General features: G+C 44.0%; 1 protein-coding gene across 1 annotated transcript in view; it reads right to left on the bottom strand.

Annotated features, from left to right (window-relative positions):
* The window catches only part of MICAL2 (microtubule associated monooxygenase, calponin and LIM domain containing 2), a 111,988-nt gene that overhangs the window by 62,031 nt on the left and 31,018 nt on the right, over window positions 1-18,939 (bottom strand). The window contains exons 4-15 of the mRNA XM_085300817.1: window positions 13,739-13,946; window positions 12,958-13,074; window positions 11,696-11,797; window positions 9,762-9,917; window positions 8,749-8,849; window positions 7,048-7,305; window positions 6,096-6,211; window positions 4,707-4,833; window positions 4,391-4,481; window positions 4,148-4,295; window positions 2,325-2,524; window positions 1,741-1,853 (exon numbers count right to left, since the gene is read on the bottom strand). Coding sequence (XP_085156943.1) covers window positions 1,741-1,853; window positions 2,325-2,524; window positions 4,148-4,295; window positions 4,391-4,481; window positions 4,707-4,833; window positions 6,096-6,211; window positions 7,048-7,305; window positions 8,749-8,849; window positions 9,762-9,917; window positions 11,696-11,797; window positions 12,958-13,074; window positions 13,739-13,946 — 1,737 coding nt within the window. The remainder of the gene's footprint in view (window positions 1-1,740; window positions 1,854-2,324; window positions 2,525-4,147; window positions 4,296-4,390; window positions 4,482-4,706; window positions 4,834-6,095; window positions 6,212-7,047; window positions 7,306-8,748; window positions 8,850-9,761; window positions 9,918-11,695; window positions 11,798-12,957; window positions 13,075-13,738; window positions 13,947-18,939) is intronic.

The following is an 18,939-nucleotide window of genomic DNA, read 5'->3' as shown; positions in this document are numbered from 1 at the left end:
AAAAAAAAAAACTTAGAAGATAAGATAGAAGCAAATTTAAAAATCAATATATTAACACAGCAAAAACTGTAGTGCATACACATACTCCCCTTTTTATTAAGGACACTGAAGTCAAAAGGAGTGGGAAATCTGTACTTTTGCAAGTGTTTGCATTGGCAAATACTGCATAAGGAAGCAATAAAGTTAAGTATGAAGGAGGTCTGTTTAAAAAAAAAAAAAGGATTTAAGAATTATCATGGTTGCTATATAGTTTAAGGCTTGCTCAGGAAACTCAAACATTAAAYTGTTTTGGATTAAGCTGTTTTTCAGGGAACATAGAAGTTAACAAATTAACTCCGGTGGCCGAGTACATGCTGCTGTCTAACTTGTGCTGGCTAAATGGCAGCAGATGGATTGGCGCAATCTCCAGAGAGACACTGCTGACTTGGAGCTAGATTTTACAGACACTCCYCACTTAAAATGATGTTAAAATGAGGGTGGGCTTCACTGTGAAAGCAAAGCCCATCCTCAGGGTCTCTTTTCAGAAGAGGACCGAGAGTTAATGAATACGCAGAAGGTAGAAGAGATTTATTACTGAATAATTTTATTAGAGTAGCTGTTAAACTAAATCATAGGAAACCTTCGGTTATCACCCATTCAGAAATAYATAGACAATATTCTCAGTGTCCTATGTCAGACAGCATTAACTAAGATCTCCCCATCTCCTCCATGTTCTGTAGTTCTCAACAGCAACAAGGACAGGCATGATGTGGGTTTTTGGGGACACATGCCAACATATTTTCCTTAATAAGCAAGACACAGAAAAACATACGGGTGTGCCCGAATAAATCACCACCTCAGAGCCAGATCTAGAGCTGTGCTAGAGACTCTGCCCAGTGGCCGTCACAGCTGCAGGGTTTATACATCCACAAGGGTCTGGAGGGCTCCCCTTCAGAACCAGCTACCAATACCCACGCTTCTGAGAGCATCCACAAATTGTTAAAAYCACCACTTCGACTTAAAAAACACACACACATACACCCCACCCCTCCAATAACAAGCCTTCCAGACAGAGTTCCAGTAATTATTTGAAAGGATATATAATACTATGGTCATAGATTTAACCAAGGAATATAAAACTACACCACTAATTTTCTTAAAGACAGTAATAACCATGCTTAGAAAAATTCCCCTTTCCAATATATCTTCTTGAAAAATCTACAGAATGTCATGTCTAGCATTGTGCAAAACCTCCTCAAAACACCTGCTGGAAAATTTCCAAAAAGCAAAGTTAAAAGAAAATATAGGTATTGAAACCAAGTTCTGAAACACTTGAAGTTGAAAACTACAACTTACGAACAAACTAAATGAAACGTATGCCCTTACATTTATTTACATTAAAGAGGATTGACATGGGCAATGAATACAAACACTCCCCAGGTACACCTGAATTCTCACTGGGATTAGGAGTATTTCATTTGCAAGGAAYGTTTCATTGGAACTATTATTAATGTTTCACTGATGAGACAGCGACAACGTTTCAGGTTCAGTACCACAAACATCATAGTGATGATGAGTGGGTGCATRTACTGGCTTTGTTTACTGTGGAATCTTACTTTATTTCTTAATATGCTCATAAATCTCTTTCTACAGATCTTCTAAGATTTGGATATATAAAATACATCTTTCGGAGCCCAAAAGTTTCTTTTTGTCTTTTAAAAAGAGAAAGATTTATAGGGCAACTCTTCCCTCACAACTTACCTTTGGTACTCGTTTTCTTGGTAAGGTTAAATTGATGTAATTATTGAAGATTAAATTGGATGATTTTGCTGAACAAAGGTCATTATTTTCTCCATTTTGCTTGTCCCCAGCATCTGTTCAGAAAAGGCTGATTAGCATATATGTAGTTTGGTTTTTTTTGTTTTTTCTTTTTTTAGTGCTTTCTCAACRCCTAGATTTTTTCAGTCAAACACTGGTAGCAATTATGTGTGACAAACTTRGGAAAATAAAAATGACTTTGTACAAAGTAGTTAAAAAAATAAAAAATAAGTAAAAGAGAAAGAAACGCCCAGGAATGATGATGCAGTAGAGATCACGTCATTCTTAGACGGGAGTGACTCTGGTGACCTGATAGGCGAACATGACGCCAAGCAGTAGTTAACCAACTGCTCCTGCTCCCGGGGACCACCCCGGACCCGCAAAACCCTTCCTCGAAATCACGCTTCCCTCCGCTCCCCGTGGCCTTTCCTAAGCGGGAGGCGACTCCTGCACGGCGCGGCCGGCACGCGAGCGCGGCGGGTCGCGGCCCCGCTCCCCAGCTCCGCGGACGCCCGGGCTTGGCTTACCCACGGCCCGCAGCGGCGCGCCTCGGAACAGCTCGTAAAACTTGGAGAGGTACATGACCATGCTGAGCTTGTCGGGCTCGCCGGCGGAGCCCACCTCCCTGCCGGTGGTGACCGGAGGGATCCCGAACTCCCGCTCGGCCACGTCGAACGCCAGCTGGTTGTTCTGGACAACGTCCTCCTCGTTCAGGGAGTCGAAGTCGCTGCGGGGACAAGGCGCTGGTGTCAGCGRGGCCTTGCGCTCAAAACCAAAGCCGCCGAGAGCGCGTTTAGGCCGGCGCTCGAGCAAACGCGCTACCCGCGCGCACACGCGCTACAGACTCTTTCCAGCGCTGCACGCACGCCTCAGGCGAGAAGCTCCTGCCCACGTCACGGCTGGGCTCAGCAGCACACTGAACACCCGTATCGTACACCTGGAACCACGTCACCTAACCCGCTCTCTGTACTTACTCTGCGATTCACTCCCCTGAACAACGCCCAAAAGTCACGATTAAAATAAACACGTAAACAAATAACTACGCTCCGGCCAGGGCAGCTCCCTTCTCCTCGTAAGGAACACGAGCTGATGAACCCCCAAAGGGGTTTTTCCCCACCTCCACCACCCCAACACCACCCGCGTCAGTGCCAGGCTCCACTCAGGAGCAGTCTCCCCGAATCCCGAGGGCGCGTTTCCGAAGGGGCAGCCCGGAGGCGGCGCTGCCCGCCAACCCAGCCGACGCTCGGCCCTGCCGGTGGCGGCCCCTCGGCCCACGCGGTGGGGCCAGCAAAGCTGCCACCGGCCGCGTCCTTCACTTGTCCCTTTTAATATAAAAAGCCAACAAATACGAACAYAGTATTAGGAAAACTGCAGGAGGTCTGTTAGCTCATGAAAATAAATCTATCTTAACTTTCTAAAAAGAGCTGCGCTCAGAAGAACTGCTTTCCACACACAGCAGGGATTGCTTTGCTTTCTACTCACTCTCTTCTTATGGTTACAAAACCGCCAGTCCCATTTTTAAAAACTAACTTGAGGCAAGAAGTATCTTATTCTTTCCATGTGAGCTCTTCCTCAGGCAGTGCTGCACAAACAAGTTTCTTGGGTATCAGTCCTGTGYTTTTTCCAGCTTATCACATGCCACAAAAAAAGCTCAAATACTCCTTTCATGCATCCCCCACAAAGGGCGGGTGACACCAATTCCTCCGCGCTCCTGAGTCTGGGGGCGACCGGTCCATGCAGGAAGACAAGTGACTGCATCCGCTGCCGTTTGGARACTCCGGGAGAGCAGAAGTGCCTCTCTCTCCACTACAGACTTCATCCAACAGGCCCCGCAACCCATCRGTGTAAAAAGGGCATTGCACAGACCTGTACAAACCATGTGCAAAGCTACCATCTCCTGTGCCACCCTCCTGGCCTCAGTCCATCTATGCTACAGTCACAGCCACGACAACAGCATGTTAAGGATGGCTCCTGACAGTCCCACTACGGCTGTGGTTTAAAGCAGACCCTGAAAACCTGTCTCCAGGGACATGGGAATACAACTCACGTTCTCCAAGCACTACAACTTTCTTTTTAAATAGCCATGTGACTACCTCTAACAYTGCATTTTAAATGCGATGCATTTTCCACTAAATCTGGAAAAAAAAACAGAAACACAAAAAACAACCGTCTTCCCTAAGCCTGRCAATGATGTGCACCTCCTTGCAAAAACAAAACCAAAGAAAAAAAATACCTATCCACAATAAAAGAGGACACTGGATTATCAGCGTTGCTTTGGCTGGTCTTGCCCTACACTTCTGCATAGGGCTGAATGCACCCCACCCTTGCAAAGTCTGCACCCACCACTTACATGAGGTCAGGTCTGAAGCGATGGATAATAGCACACAACGCAAGGCCGCTTTTCCAGGAGGTAGTCAGGTCTGTGACATTAACGTTACGGTACCCTTCCGTCTGTTTCTGACACCAGGTCAAAAGTTTGTTAGGTCGAATATCTGACTCTGCATTTACAGAAGAAAGCAAACATTTCACTTGGGTTTTGTGTGCTCAGAAAACTCCAAAYATTAAGTCGCACCAAACATGAGATGTCACATACCGTGTCTTGAGAGATTCACCGATCTTCTAATGGAGCTTACTCTTTCGAGAGGACATTGTTGCAACTCATTAGTAACATATAATTGTCTCACCTACAAGGAAAAGCAATTTGTAGCATAATATTAAAATTAATCGCAGGAAAAGAGGATCTTTCTAGGTTAACTTTATCAACAGCTGAATCTAAATCAATGAGTCTCCTGAASATTTTACTCATGCTCACTTTCTACTTGTGGCCATGTTTCTCTTGGACAAAAAAAGAAAAAACACAAGCACAAAAATGGATTGTCATTTCATAAGTAAGCCTATTAAGTACTGACCTGGTGAGGTCGAACACAGCTTGAGTTCAAGTTTGGGTATCTCGTTCCTGGGTCAATGGTATACTGGTCAAAGTTCTTGTTAATGTTTTCAGGGGTAGTCTGGGGTAAGAGTCGGTAAATGCTCTCTCTTAMGGAGAAAAAAAAAAGAGGTAGAAGATACTGATTATAAAATATTGATTATATAAAGATTATTTATTTTTTCAACTACTTGCAGCTTTATTTTGATTCTGCCAGGACAAGTATTATGCACTGAAAGTATAATGCATCTTCCCCATTTCTTATCCCCACTCAGCAGGAGAAGCATGCCAGACAGAAAATGGATAACAAAAAGACATACTTTTAGAAATGATGCCCACATTTTCCTGAGGGGGGAGTGAGCAAGAGGGAAAAAAAAGGGGGGGGGGGGCAAGAGAAACCCAAGATTACATCATGCAGAGTCATCTGGTTTTGGTTTAACTTCCACCCAAGGAATAACTCCTTTACCACATAACAGCACTAAATCCCGTCATTCCGTAGTTCCCGTAACCACTACGGCCTTTTTTATTATGCTGTTCAATTTTCCACTTGGGACTGTGCTGCGTTTGAGTCATCCYACAGGCTCCTATCCTAAGGGTCCTCGGAGCACCGTATTTAGCAATGCTCCTACTCACGTTACCGCAACTGTGACCACCCCTGCTGCGCATCTGCCCCTGAAACGGCCCCGGCCRGCCGCCGCCGAGCGGGGCAGCTGCCATCAAGCCAAAGTCAGCAACTTTGGCCACCAGATCACTGCCACACCAGAGCTGCCGGRGCGGTTAACAACAGGGCTGCGGTCTGATCAGAGAGACACTGCACAGAGAAACCTAAGATTCAGCATTACAGCACTTCTTCTTTGCCACACATTTATCAGTGCAAACAAGAGGGCGTCAGGGCTTATAAGCTGAAAAACAAGAGTTAAAAATCACATATATCAACTATGAAAACTGTTTTTCTTAAAAATATTTGTTTGCACTTGTTTCAGTGAAAAATCTTTTTATTTTTTTAATAAACCTAAAGATGCTAAGATGTTTGGAGGATTAGTTAGTCCTTTGWTGCAAGGTACCTCTGTGTTTTCTCCTTGAGGCTCACATCTAACACTAGCCATTAGTGATTTAAAGCCATGCTGTGCACGTTGCTGGATCTCTGTATCAAAGCACAGCAGCTTAGAGAGCAATGGCAGGCAAGTCACTGTTACTGGGAAATTGTTCAGTAACCTACAGGAATGGCCAACTCCAACCCATCGCCACCACTTTTGCAGGGAAGCAGAATATTTCTGCTGCTGCTGCTGTTGCATCTTACACCATCTTCAACCAACAGTGCTGCTCCTGAAACCACTCTAAAAATGACGGGGGAAACCCAAGCAGCACTCACCGTTCAGCAAGAATTTCTAGCGGGGGTTTTCCTTGAGCCCAGCTCCTCACCATCCATGCYGTGTCAAAAGCAGCGAGGAAGCCTCTTGCACAGCCAGTGCCCATGGGCCAGAAGGGCTGTAAAAAGTATTTACATTTTAATTACTTGTTATAACAACAAGTAATTTCTTCAGGATTTATTAGAACAGTGATTTAAAATGTGAATTTGGAGTCRATGGTTTCATAGTGTCTTAGAAAAGTAGTCCAGAAAAAGTCAAAATACAACAATGCCAACTCTTCTAATGTTTTAGAGGGTTTTCTCCTCCAGGTCTTAGGTAATGAGAAAAACTGTGCTTTCATTTTTTTTTTTTTTAATCTTCTACCTGAAAAAAATTTTCTAGGACTCAAAAGGTAAAGGCTGAAAAAAATTACTCAATATTCAGGAATTAGTCAAGTTTAAAAAACTTGACTTTAAAAAAAAAATGTTTGGGGGGGGATGCCTTTCTTCTCATCTCTTAATTTTGATTTGAACTGATCTTTTCAAAAGTTTCAGGCTGTCAACATAAGTAAAAAAAAAAAAAAAAAAGGTGTAACACATACTTTCCACAAAGAGAACATATTAAAGCAAAGAGACTAGAGTAAAAACTTGGACCAAGTTTTTCTCTCTGACTGAAGTCAGGAGAGTTATGCCAGGCACCCAGGCTGAGGACACACAGCTCAGTTTTCAGACAGAAATATAACCTGCATTAAGCAAAACAGAWTCTCAGCCAGCAACTGCCAGCCAGCATTCGTTACTAACATGAAACTAGGGTATAAAAAGATAGAAAAGAAAAAAAAAAATCTACCCTAATGGAGGCACCATTGTTTCAGGACATGTAATAGAAGACAAAGTTTGGTTTTGGAGCATAGATAGAATGGCTGGATTAAAAAAAAAAAAAAAAAACAGACTGTTTGGAAGACTTTCCCAGATGTACCTCAAGCAAACTATCTCCAACAAGCGCCACCAGGAGCTGGTGTCTGTGCCTCTCTCTCACTAGTGCAGCATTTTCAGATGCATACATGGAAGTAAAATCAAACATTGCTACATCTGGTTGCCCGTAGTGATTAATTGCAAAATCCAAGGAAGGCAGCTGGTAATTCGTTGCAAAGTCAGCAGCTTCTCTGGCGTAGGACAGCAGATTGCTCTGGTTCACGTTTTCCCCACAGAGGAGCAACTCGGTATCAACACAGTCCTGCAAGGGGAGGAAGGTGCAGGGTGAGACAGGCCTGTCTCTGGACCAGAGCGCGGCAGCCGCGGAGCGGCTGCGTGGCAAACACGCATCCCACGGCACGAAGAACCAAGGGAGACGTGCCACCTCCGCAGGAAAGCTGTCAGCAGGTGAACGTAGCTTGTGTGCTGCCCCAAACTGGAACAGCCTACCCTGACATTACACTAACAGCTTTACTTGCAACAGAAGATAACACCTTGGCTACGTGTTATTTCCGTGTCTTGACTTCCGTCCCAYCAAGAGATATTATCATTTTTTGTTTATTACCGCTACAGCACACCCTGCTTCTGAAACCACACGGGAGCAGAAACRTGGGCACGCGCCGACGACAAAACACGCTGGTCTCAGCCTGAGGATGTGACTTAACCTCAGCAACAAAACATACAAACGTGGCTCGCGGAAGCTCTTCTGCCACGTTACTCTGGATTGCCTTTTTTTAGCCAGCAGGGTGAAGGGCCTTTCCTCTGCGGGTCACCCAACTTAAACCCCAGGATTATTAATACGGCAGTTTCTATTTACAGCTTAATCGTGGATGATCGCGGGGATGATGCCACGAGAACCGCTATTAGCCCAGTTGCCTTTAGCCAGATCGTCTCCCGCGCCGAGACCCAAGCGGGTCGGGGGAGCGGCCCCGGCCGGCGAGGGTCTGCGCCCACCGCGGCTCTGCCCCGGGGCRCCCCTCGAGACGGCCCCGCACCGGGGCAGCGCCCACGGCGAGCAGCTTCCCGACAGCTCGCCACACGCGCTTCCTTCGGGAAGTTGTACTCAGCTATTCTGGCGCTTTTGAGAAAAAAAAACTGACCTCCTCTGGGTCTCCAGGAAGAGGAATTTAAACAGTGCCAGAACACTTTCTAGAAACAAAAAACAAAACTGACATCTTAAAGAGAGGGGGAAAAAAAAAAAAAAAAAAGGATGCCTTTCAAAGTGCCTCAGAAATTCCCAAGGATTTTAAAAAGTTAGGCCATCATGTTTACACCCTCCGTCTATCATGTTTCACCTACGCTGGAGAACTCAGAATTTCAGCACAGGGTAGATTTTAACACTTCCTTATTTGTCTGATAAAACTGGACCTAGATGGGCTAAAATCAACCTTTAAATAAACGAAGTTTTTATTTGGTGGTGTGATGACAACACTACACAATTTCAAAGCAAGCCAAGATCCTTTTTCAGCCAGTTTCAGAACTGACAAATTTAGGAAGTATCATTTTCAGTTCCCTTCAGGAACTCTGTGCTGACTGGAGGTGTTGGGATGGACTCAGAGTAACATCTAAGTGACCTGAGCTTTAATGAAGTGACCTAGAAAGTCTATAAACACCTTCTGTAACACAGAACTACATGTATGCAGATGTTCACACTTACTGTCGGCCCAGTAAATAAAGTAAGTCTTTGCCCAGGATTTTTACCTACATTAATAATCACTCCTTTGTCCAAAAGACTCTGCTTTTTTGCTGTCATCACAAAATAATGAGTGCTATCTTTGTAGTAAACAATATTCTCCAGGTCAATTCCTGAAAAGAAGATAATACATTTGTCATGAAGCACAGAGCATTCAGTGTCATTTACTAATAATATCTGATTGATCCCCAACAAGTGTTTTTCCTTCTTGCATTATATGAGATACATTCACTTTCCCTAGCTGAGATAAGGTTTGTGGACAAAATGCTGTCAGACAAAAAAAACAAAACGGGAGACTGGCCCTACCCAACAAAAGTTGTCTCTGAATAATTTATTTAGTATCCCACTAAGGAATAGTCAATTAACTACAGCCGTAACAATCTTCCTAAAAGTAGAAAAGGGGAGCTAGTGAAAAAAATTGTTTTTCAGGTTGATAAAGCTCTAGCCTAACCAGGAATTCTGGTATTGACTGTAATAAAATATCTGCTGTAAACAAAAAAATTGAATTGCTTATACTGACAGTGGATGCAACTGTTCTGAAACCTCTTTTCATACAGATTTAATTCATAGTTTATATCTTAATATCTATGTCAAATTCAAGCCCGTTTCTTTTCAGTTTTATCAGACTCGCTCATCAAAAAAGCAAGAATAAAACTCCTAGAAGGACACAGCATTTTTGTATGGTTTAAGCCATCCAATATATGAACAGATACAAGCAAAACAAACCACATTGCAAGGGAAATCCCTGGGTTCCGGAAATGTTCTTCTAAAGATGTTGTATATGTCAGGCATTTTTGCATTTGAAAAAACCTTAAATATTAAAGCAAGCTATGATGTGGTGATGTCCAGTCTAAATAACCTTCCATTGTACCACAGACATCTCCCTCTGCAAGATCCTGAAATCAGCAGCATTTCATCACTTGTTTTTCTTAAATACAATTTAAGTTGAGGTTAATAGGAATTGGGGGGTAGATACGGAGTTGGTCTGTCTGATTTGGTCATAGAAAGAGTGAAGATCCACCCACCTGTTTCCTCTTTTAGGTCCTGGAAGAACTTCTGATTGAAGATGAAAGCGACACCACTGATTTCTTCTACCTTAGCTTCTGCAGTTGTATTTCTGTTTATAAAATTGGCAGTGATAGCTATAGCCAGCTTTCCACGAAACTCCTTTCTTCTAAAACCTGATAAGCAAAGAAAAGAAATAATTAAAAACACATGAAACTTTTCACGCCCAGCTCTAAGGAAGAGCCTGCTCAAGGCAACGTGGCCTCCTCCCCAAGTCCAGCTCTGCCCTTCGCCAGCGCACCGTCGCAGATCTCTCCTTCCCTCTTTGGCTGCCCCAAATGCAAAGAGGCTTCGTGCTCTCGCTGCCAGCTGCGATGGGGAGCTGCAGGGGAACCACCTGAACRTGAGCAGAAGTTAAACACAAATCGTGACTGAAGGAAAGAGATGGGAAATAGTGCAGATGAATTCTAACGGAGATGAAATCTAATCATTTTTAACACACTACCTAGCAAACAGGGAATTTTTGGTACATGGGTGATAAAAGGTTTCTGAAAAAAACATGCAAGAGATCAASAGCCAAAAGCAGCAGAGAAAAATCTGAAAAATAAAATCTTGCACAACAGCGCTAGGTGCACACACTACCAACAAATGATGTTCTCCAAAGACTTTGAGGCTCTGAAAAATGTTCTGTGGGTGAACTGTTACACTCCCAATGTGTGACTGACACAGGTCAGCATGCTAAATTACTTGCTCTCTCACACCATCCTAGCTTCCCCCTCCGACACAGACAAAACAGAATGCTAAACCATAGTCCAGTGATCACACGTTTTAATCTTTCCCATGTCTGTATTCTCCTTACACCTGAGCAAAGCAGGACAGAGGGTCCTTCGAGATTTTTTAACCAGCTGCAGATGACTTTTCAGAGAATACATGGATTTCTAAGAAATTAATCAACTACGAATTCTTCTCTGTTTCTTGAAACATTCTAGCTAGTGAGGCGAGTTTCAGCCTCATTATTTCATTGGGATAAATTTAACAAGAAAATACTAGCTTCTGTATGTAAACAGTCCTCAGTCCACCAAATATTCTCTTAGACCCTGGCATTATGATAATCATCTCAGAAGAGTCTGCAGCCAAGGCATGACTAATTTTGTTTTAATTGATGTCTGGCTACTTAAGTAAGGAACATTTTCTAATGTAAGCATTGTAAGGAATTAATACTAAGTATACCGTGTTCGGCAGACAGAGGAATAAGCAGACACAAACGATGAAGCTAATAAAAAGGGAAATGGGGTATTTAGTGAAGAAAATAACAYGGATATAATTAAAGCTACAAGGGGAACATATAACTAAGCAGCAGGTTTGATCCTGGGACACAGGCGCTTAGTCAGCGCCGCGCTCACCGAGAGGCTTGGGCCACCAGACTTCTCCGCAACGGCTCCCRCCAACAAAGCAGGTTTTTTTTTCCCTTATTATCTTTTGGATTTGTTACCAGAGTAACTGCTTCTGAAATTAATCACCACCGTTCAAGAGCGACGCCTCCGACGCCTTCGTTAGCTCCCTGGCAGTCAACGTTTGGTGCTTAGCTCAGACATACAGCCCAAACTCGTGGCACAGCAGCAGAGAACACGCAGCTCCTGACATGCCTCTTGCCAGCCCCCTTCAAGCTAAATCCTCGTGTTACTGCTTAACCTTGAAGGAACTGTAATGGTACCATGACCCACTCTGGAGGGCAGTGTAGATGGATACAGTGCAGAGAATCAGTAATGACATTAAGTGTCTTCATTTTGAGCTACAACTTAACAGAAGAAGACATCACATAAGAAATGTTTTTCACCCAGACTTCTGTGGACTGAAAGGTAGCTTTTTGCTTTTTTTGTTCTCTCTTGGCTTTCAGGCCTTCCAAAAGGCCCCCAAAAAACACTTTTAAGGCTACAAGGACACATTCACCTACCTTCTAGTGTGTTCCTGCGGCCATCTGCACCGATAATGACATCAAATTCGAACTCCGACAGAGGGTGATCCACTGGGAGAAATTCAGCCCTCCAACCTATCTCTAAAAACACAGAGAGCAGCATTTATTTATTCTTCAGGAATACAATGAAGTCGTGCATTCAGACTTTGAAGAAAGGCATTAGTGTAAACAGTCAATTTTTCATTCAACTGAGTTGAATTCTGCCTCAGATTGATGGAGGTAAATTCTGCTGGAGTCAAAGGTATATGCAGACCACATTAGCAAGGCGTTAAGCTTATAAGCTGGCAACAAAAAAGGGAAGCCTTCATTTGGATCACCTAATGCACTACACTTCCTCTAAGGCCTGTATCACAGGAATATACTTAAGCACTTCACTCTTACAGAAATAGCCCCAGAATGACCTTAACGGGACAGTGCACACATTTGCAGCAAGGAAATGTTGGGTTTTATAAGAGGAAAAATAGCATTCCATCGTCAATACTTCTAAAGCCGGTCTTCTACACAAAAGTTAAAGAAGTGTACCCATAAAGGTAAATTTAGTTTTTGCATTAACACAAAATAGATAATCTGAAAGTGTTTGTATTGCCCATATTTATAAACTATATTTGTGCTTTAACTACTTACGATAATATACTTATTTTACTGTTACTACATGAACACTTAACAAGAAATAACATACTATTTTAATTAAAGTAAAAATTTCAAATATTCTCTTACTACTATTCCCCAAATATTAATCCTGAAAAAACAGAAATGAAATCTTCATCTATTTTAYATAAGAATCTTGCGTAAGAGGGTTGATAAGACTCCATGTGCCAGTGGGAGTTTTATTAAGTATAAAAGCAAAATGAGGCACACTTAAAATCCATCCTCAATATTTATATTATCATTAAAAATTTGTTTTCGTAAGAAGATACCAAGAAGCCACACCAGACTCCCTGACTCCCTACAGAGCCTCAAACACACGCCAGAAGACATAGCGCAAGGTATTTTTTTGTTTTGTTTTGTTTTTTTAAGTATTATCAGTGTACTGTCACAACGATAGTTATCATGCCTTTGACATAGCAAACTTTGCTTAATAAGTACCAAGGGCTCCCAAACTTCTAAACGTAATTCAGCGACATTGAGTGACTTCATATAAGGTCTGACATAAAAGGAAGTTACTGTGTACGGAGAGGCATTTAAGACAGATTTTTTGTTTGTTTTTTCTTAAGCTCTTTTTCACATTATGATACACATACTTTGGTTTTCTTGATCCTCAGGAGGTTCCACAACTTTCACAAATTCTAGATTCACATGGATTTCAACTCCTAGCATAAGTGCAACTTTGAAGAGGATAAGTTGAAGCTGTCGAATACCTGTGGATGGTAACAAACAAAGACATATTTAATACCTAAGCAAGTACAGGTGTTACCCACTGATATCCATTGTTAACAAAACCAGGTAGTGTTAACAAAACCAGGTAGTGTGACGAATTAAAATGTAGCAACCAGCCCAGGATGTTATTCTCTTCTGTCTCATTTTCCTTTTGCTGCACGTAATCTCATAGGTGTTAAAACCTATTCCAGTGGTTTTTTGAAGCTTTCCTTTTTAACGATATTTAAACAATCAGCTCGCCCATCACATTGGCCATTTGGAGAGAGAAAATTCTTCTCAGTGTAAGAAAATTATTTCCTTGCATATTGTCACACTTTTACGTATTTCCTCATTAAAGGGCTGCATCTACCTTTACTGTGCTAGAATGAATACTAAGATTCTTCATAAAATTGCAGTGAAAATCTATTTTTAACAAGGTTGGATTAAACAAAAAGTTAAAAAAGAGTATTTCTAAACACCTCTTGCTGCTCTGTATATGATTATGTCATTTGTGCAATTGCTATTTTGCTTAAATGAGGGAGACCACCCTATTTGTATTTTGAGCAAGGTAAATGAGTTCTCTGGCAAATCAAGGAAGTCTCCATTAACCTTCTGACCTCTCTGCTCCTCTCGACTGAGCAGCACCCACGGCCCCCCCATACTTACTGATGTGATCAATAGATCCCGCACAGAATTTCCCATAAAATTTCTTTGCTCCCAGTCCCCGGAGGTCGTGGATTGTAAAGGGCCAGAGATGCAACACGTTGTTTCGTGAGAAGGTGTCCCGCTTCTCCACCACCACAACTTTGGCTCCCAGCAGGGCAAGCTCTATGGCAGTCCGCAAACCGCACGGGCCACCACCGATAATTAAACACTATCAGAGAAAAGAGAGATTTTTACATAGAGTTTGGAATGGATTTCCACTTAATTCTTTCAGTATGACTTGATACACTGCTGGACTTACGGTACTGAGAGCATATTCAGGTAAATTACTACAAATCAATAAACAAATCCATAAACATTCAAATTTTCTCTGCTGCATGGTGTTCAGTCATTTTATAACAGAGGATAACCTATGTTTCACGCAGGCATAAAAGTAGCTGCTAAAAAGACGTAACAGGAAAAACAGCAAAAAGTCAAACACTTCTATAGCATCTCTGCCTGGATGCTTCCAATTCGATTACATTTTGCTTTCCAAAACTATGTGCAGAAAATAGTTACAGCATACATAACAGGGAAGGGAAAGGAAATAACTGATCTTGGTATAGGCTTTTTTTGGGGGGTGGGGGGTAAGAGGAAATCAGTGCACATTTGATAGGCTTGTTAGACAAATCTACGATAAGCTTTTACTCTTATATTACTAGCTATTCTCTCCTTCATCTCATGAATATAGTAGCCTAAGTTCATTCACTGGTATGAAGCTGTAAGTTTCCACCGGCTAGAAAGCAAAGGATTGCCAGAAAACAAAAACAACAAAAACCACCACCAAACCCACACGTATCTAGTGCTTAGGTTTTCCTGACTGATTAGTAGAAACCAGTTAGAGCCACCGGCTCCTACAGCTCAGCCGCCCGCCCTGCGCCCCCGACACGCTCCTCTGCTCCCCTCGCACGCAGCCGGACAGCGATGACGGCTTCAGGGCAAGCACCGCCTGCAGCCAGGGCTCGCGGGATGCAAGCCTGCTTCCCATCGCACTTCTCTTCCGCAAAGTTGGGCCACTGGTTTATTTTGGTTTGTGTGTTCATTTATTTTCAACTTTAACATCTTACGGGAAAATTAACTGGCACTGATTTCTGTCCAACCCAACCATAAGAGTGTGAATTGTTCAAATAAAGCAGTGAAATTTTCACTGAAAGAAAAGTTCCTGTGAGGTGCTGCTGCTTTTAAGTGTTTTGCTAACTAAAGATACTAAATAATTTAAAGCTAGATTGCCACTTYAGCCATGTCCTCCTCTTTCTTCCACCCAGAACAACTTACTTAATTCATAATTTCAGAAGAACRCTCTTCACTGCATGCTAAATATCAGAAAAATACCAGAAGATGTGATTACATACAGGAAGCAAATGGAGTGCAGACGCTGTCCTGACTGAGGAGCAGGATTATTGGCAGGGCCTGGGTCAGCTCCTTTCTGCACATACTTGTTATGATTTAYATGGGAACTCCACGTTCGGACAAGGACGGGGCTGCTTCACGGCTACCCAGAAACGTTTTACAATAAAGGCCATACATGGCTTCATAACGGGTTGGTTATTATTATTTTTTTTTTTTGGCTAACAAACTGTATTATATATAAATAAATGCAACATTTAAAAAAAGCAGTCTTTGGAGATACAGTCATAAGGGATCTTGCCAAGTAATAAAACCCACGCAGAAGACACTGACAGTTCCTCCTGGTGCTCTGCAACACAGCATGTTAACATTTTAAGGAGGATTCAGCCCTCTCCACCCTCCTATCACCATTGACAAAATAGCTTTCCAATTGCCTAGAGACACAGTGAAAAATGGCTGTATATTTGCTATCATCCATGGTTACCTTCCATAAACATATTTATCTATGTCTGGGAACCATTTGTTCTTTAATAAATCAAAGACATTTCCCACTGATGCAGAGCTTACTTTTGGCACGTCATCATCCCCTTTCTGAAACTTCTGGGGTCAAAACTGGCACAAAACCGTTGCAAAAGTAATTCCCACTGTGTTTAGGTTTAGGTTCCTACCTTAAGCAAGGAAGGAGACAGCACCCGTCCTCTCTCTGCCCTCCCTCCCCAGCTCTCCGCTTGCAAACAAAACTGTAACACACGAACTGTCTCACTGCCATTCCAGCAAGAGCCTTGAACAACTTTCTATTTCACCTCYTGTTACCGCAGGCTTTTGGTTCCCCGGGGGCCGCATTTGCAATTAACTTCTTGCAACTTAACCCAGAGCAGCCTTCTGCAGGCGGCAGACACCGCACAAGCGAGCGTGGAAGGATCGGTCCCCCGAGGCTAGCAAAGGGGTCTGGCAAATCCCAGCGGCTCCTGACGCCCTGTCGCCATTCACGGCTCAGCTGCCTCAACGGTGCCAAATCCTCACCCAAAAAGGTGAACGCTAACCGGGCTGAGCAGCGCGCCCTCCRCGAGCTAATCCAAGTGACAGCTGCAGAAGTGGGCCGACGCGGAGCTCCCGCACCCTCCCCGTCCCGGCGGGAGTCGAAGGGGGAAGCCGCGTGCAGGTGAGAGGCGCCTTGTCCAGGAACAAGGGCACGGCCAGACTTTGGTCGCCTGCCTGGAGAAACACCACGGTGGCATCAGGCGCTACCTACGGTGTTTTACACCGAGCGCGTACTGTGCCAGCGCGAGGTAACAACGCAGGCAAGAGATGTTCTCCTTAGTAAGGACTTCACAACAGAAAGGTCTGAGCTTCTGTCTGCAAACCGGTGTGAATACTTCTGGCCAAGAGAGACGTCTCTGTGCATTTAATCGGCTGCCCCAAGGTTAGGGCCTCCAGTAAGACAAGACAGGAGCAAACAGCGGTGTAGCAAGAACGAGGAGGGATAAAACACGGTTATCCAGTTGTGTAGCTGATTAACACACATGATTTAAAAATGCCTAATTTGCTCCTTTATCCATTATAAAAATAATTTACCTTTGCACATATATTGTGTTTCTCATCCAAAGATCTCATCCAAGCTAAAAACACTGAACAGTTGTGCTCTAGCAGATGACACACGCACCCGGGGGCACGGAGCCAGGACCTGGACCCCATGTGCCCCGACCCTCACCGCAGCCTCGCGCCGCCACCCCGAGGTCAGCGGCCCAGAGGAAGAGCCGGGCGTCACGGGCATCCCAAGGCACCGGCTCCGATGCCAGGGACTCACCTTCGCTCCAAAAYGCTTWGCTATGTTGCAGGCAGCATCACCCRAACTCCCTACACCTTCCTGTAAATCCTCTCCTGCATATGAATGTTACTAGTTACTAATACCACAGATGCAACAAGGAAAATGTGACACTTATAAATTATTATATAAATACATATGCTGGTTTGAGTTAAGCTTTAAACTTTTACCAGTGCATTTTYAGACTACTAGTTGTAAAAATGGCACTGAACAGATCTAATGCAAACTTACAGGCCAGTAGTAGTGGCCAGCAAACAACTTYGGGATTTTTTTTCAATTTAAAATTATAAGTTCTAACTAAACCACGTAAATGTTTATTTTTCAAAACAGAACAGTAATAGTAAGCACATGCATACTTTATAAATCTTGAYTATTTAAGCTGCTGAGTAAGCACTGTTTCCATAGTCCTGTTACACAGTACTATATTTTTCTCTAAAGTGTAATACCTGTTTCTGTATAAATCTTGTCATATACCAYACACAGCCACACACTGTTCATTGCATTATTTATCTTTAAATGGAAATGGAGTGGTAATTTCATGGATTTTTTTCTCAACTATAATTGAAACATGTCAGAAAAGTTTCACATATAATATAAACATACTGAGTRTTTGGCAAGTCTCATTAGTTTGATGAGACTTCAAAGGAGGCCAATCTGACCGTAAGAGAGGGTGCTTTCTCTCCAGGAATTTGTTTCAGAAGTATCTCAGAAACCTCCAGTGCGTGTTCCTTCCCTGTACAGCACCACGGTGCGCTGAGCTAAATGACGGTACAAGTCGCTCTCCAGAAGTGGAAGCATTTTTGTGCCTGCCACAGGTTTCCACGCAAGCTCCTGCACCAGCGGCTCAGCAGGAGGGAGAGGAGGGAGGACAGGAGCAGGGACGCGGCGTGGGGCCAGCGCCGCTGACAGGGCAGGGGCACTCACAGCCCAGAGCAGCCCCGCAGCGACTGCAGGCATCCGCATCCCGCTCCGGGAAAGCCGCACGCCGCGCGTGTCTGCGGAGCACCTTCATTCGCTTTTGCCTAGCGCAGACAGAGCTGCAAAGCTCAACCACTGAAGTCATTCAGCTTCCTTTACCTTACATGCAACATGTGTCCAAACCAACAGCTGGCACTCAAAGCCTACAGGAACGTGTTTTGCCACCAGGAACAGGTGCAAAGGGGTGTCCCCAGCCCGCCTGTGCTGCCTAGGTTGCTCCCAACAGGTTCTGCCAACACCACGGCAGTGCTGCCTTCCCACGGCAAAGCCACCTCCTCCTCCGTTCGCYCAGGGCTCGGGTACCCTCCTTCATGCAAACACAGGATTTGGGGCTTGCCATGGCCATGGCGCAACACCAAAGGCAGCAGAGACCCACCAAGGATTAACGTGGCCAGCTTCATGGGATTACATCCTCCATGGATCTGGGCAAGTGCTTATTCGCGATRGAGCTACATGTGATGCAATGTGAGATAGCCATGAAATGTGATGAAACAACGCGTTTTGTGGATTAGTAGTGACTGTTTCCCTGGAAAGGCTCCAAAGAGAAACAGCTGCATAAGCATCCAAAGCAGACAGCTCACAGAAGCTGCTTTTCACTTCATCCTCTTCACTAGCAATGAAAACGCTTCTGGCAGGAGCACGGCTGCTCAGCAGGACATTCATGGCTTACCGACTTACAGCTTATCTGACATTTGTAATCTCAGATTTTATCGCAGCGCTTCACTGACAGTCAGCGGCTACAGACGTGCAGCCAGACGTACCCTGGATCCTCCGACAGCCGCTACAGTTTTTAACACTTCAAACATTACAGCTCAAGTAAAATCGCTTAAAACCAAAATCATATATGACACTTTCTCTCTCGAGAGAAAACGTTATTAAAACGGGCAGGCTGGGGGCCAGGCGCACGGCCCGCCGCGCGCCCCACGGTCGGCCCCGGGAACGGCCGCCGAGCGCGACCCTCGAGCAGCGGCAGAAACCGCAGACGGGCCGCGCGGCCGGGGAGCGTGTCCGCTGG

Source organism: Rhea americana, unplaced genomic scaffold (genome assembly GCF_003343005.1).
Source record: "Rhea americana isolate MKP2758 unplaced genomic scaffold, rheAme1 scaffold_17, whole genome shotgun sequence".
Classification (NCBI taxonomy): domain Eukaryota; kingdom Metazoa; phylum Chordata; class Aves; order Rheiformes; family Rheidae; genus Rhea; species Rhea americana.
The sequence above is the reverse complement of the archived record's forward strand: the minus strand, read 5'-3'. Positions and strand labels throughout refer to the sequence as shown.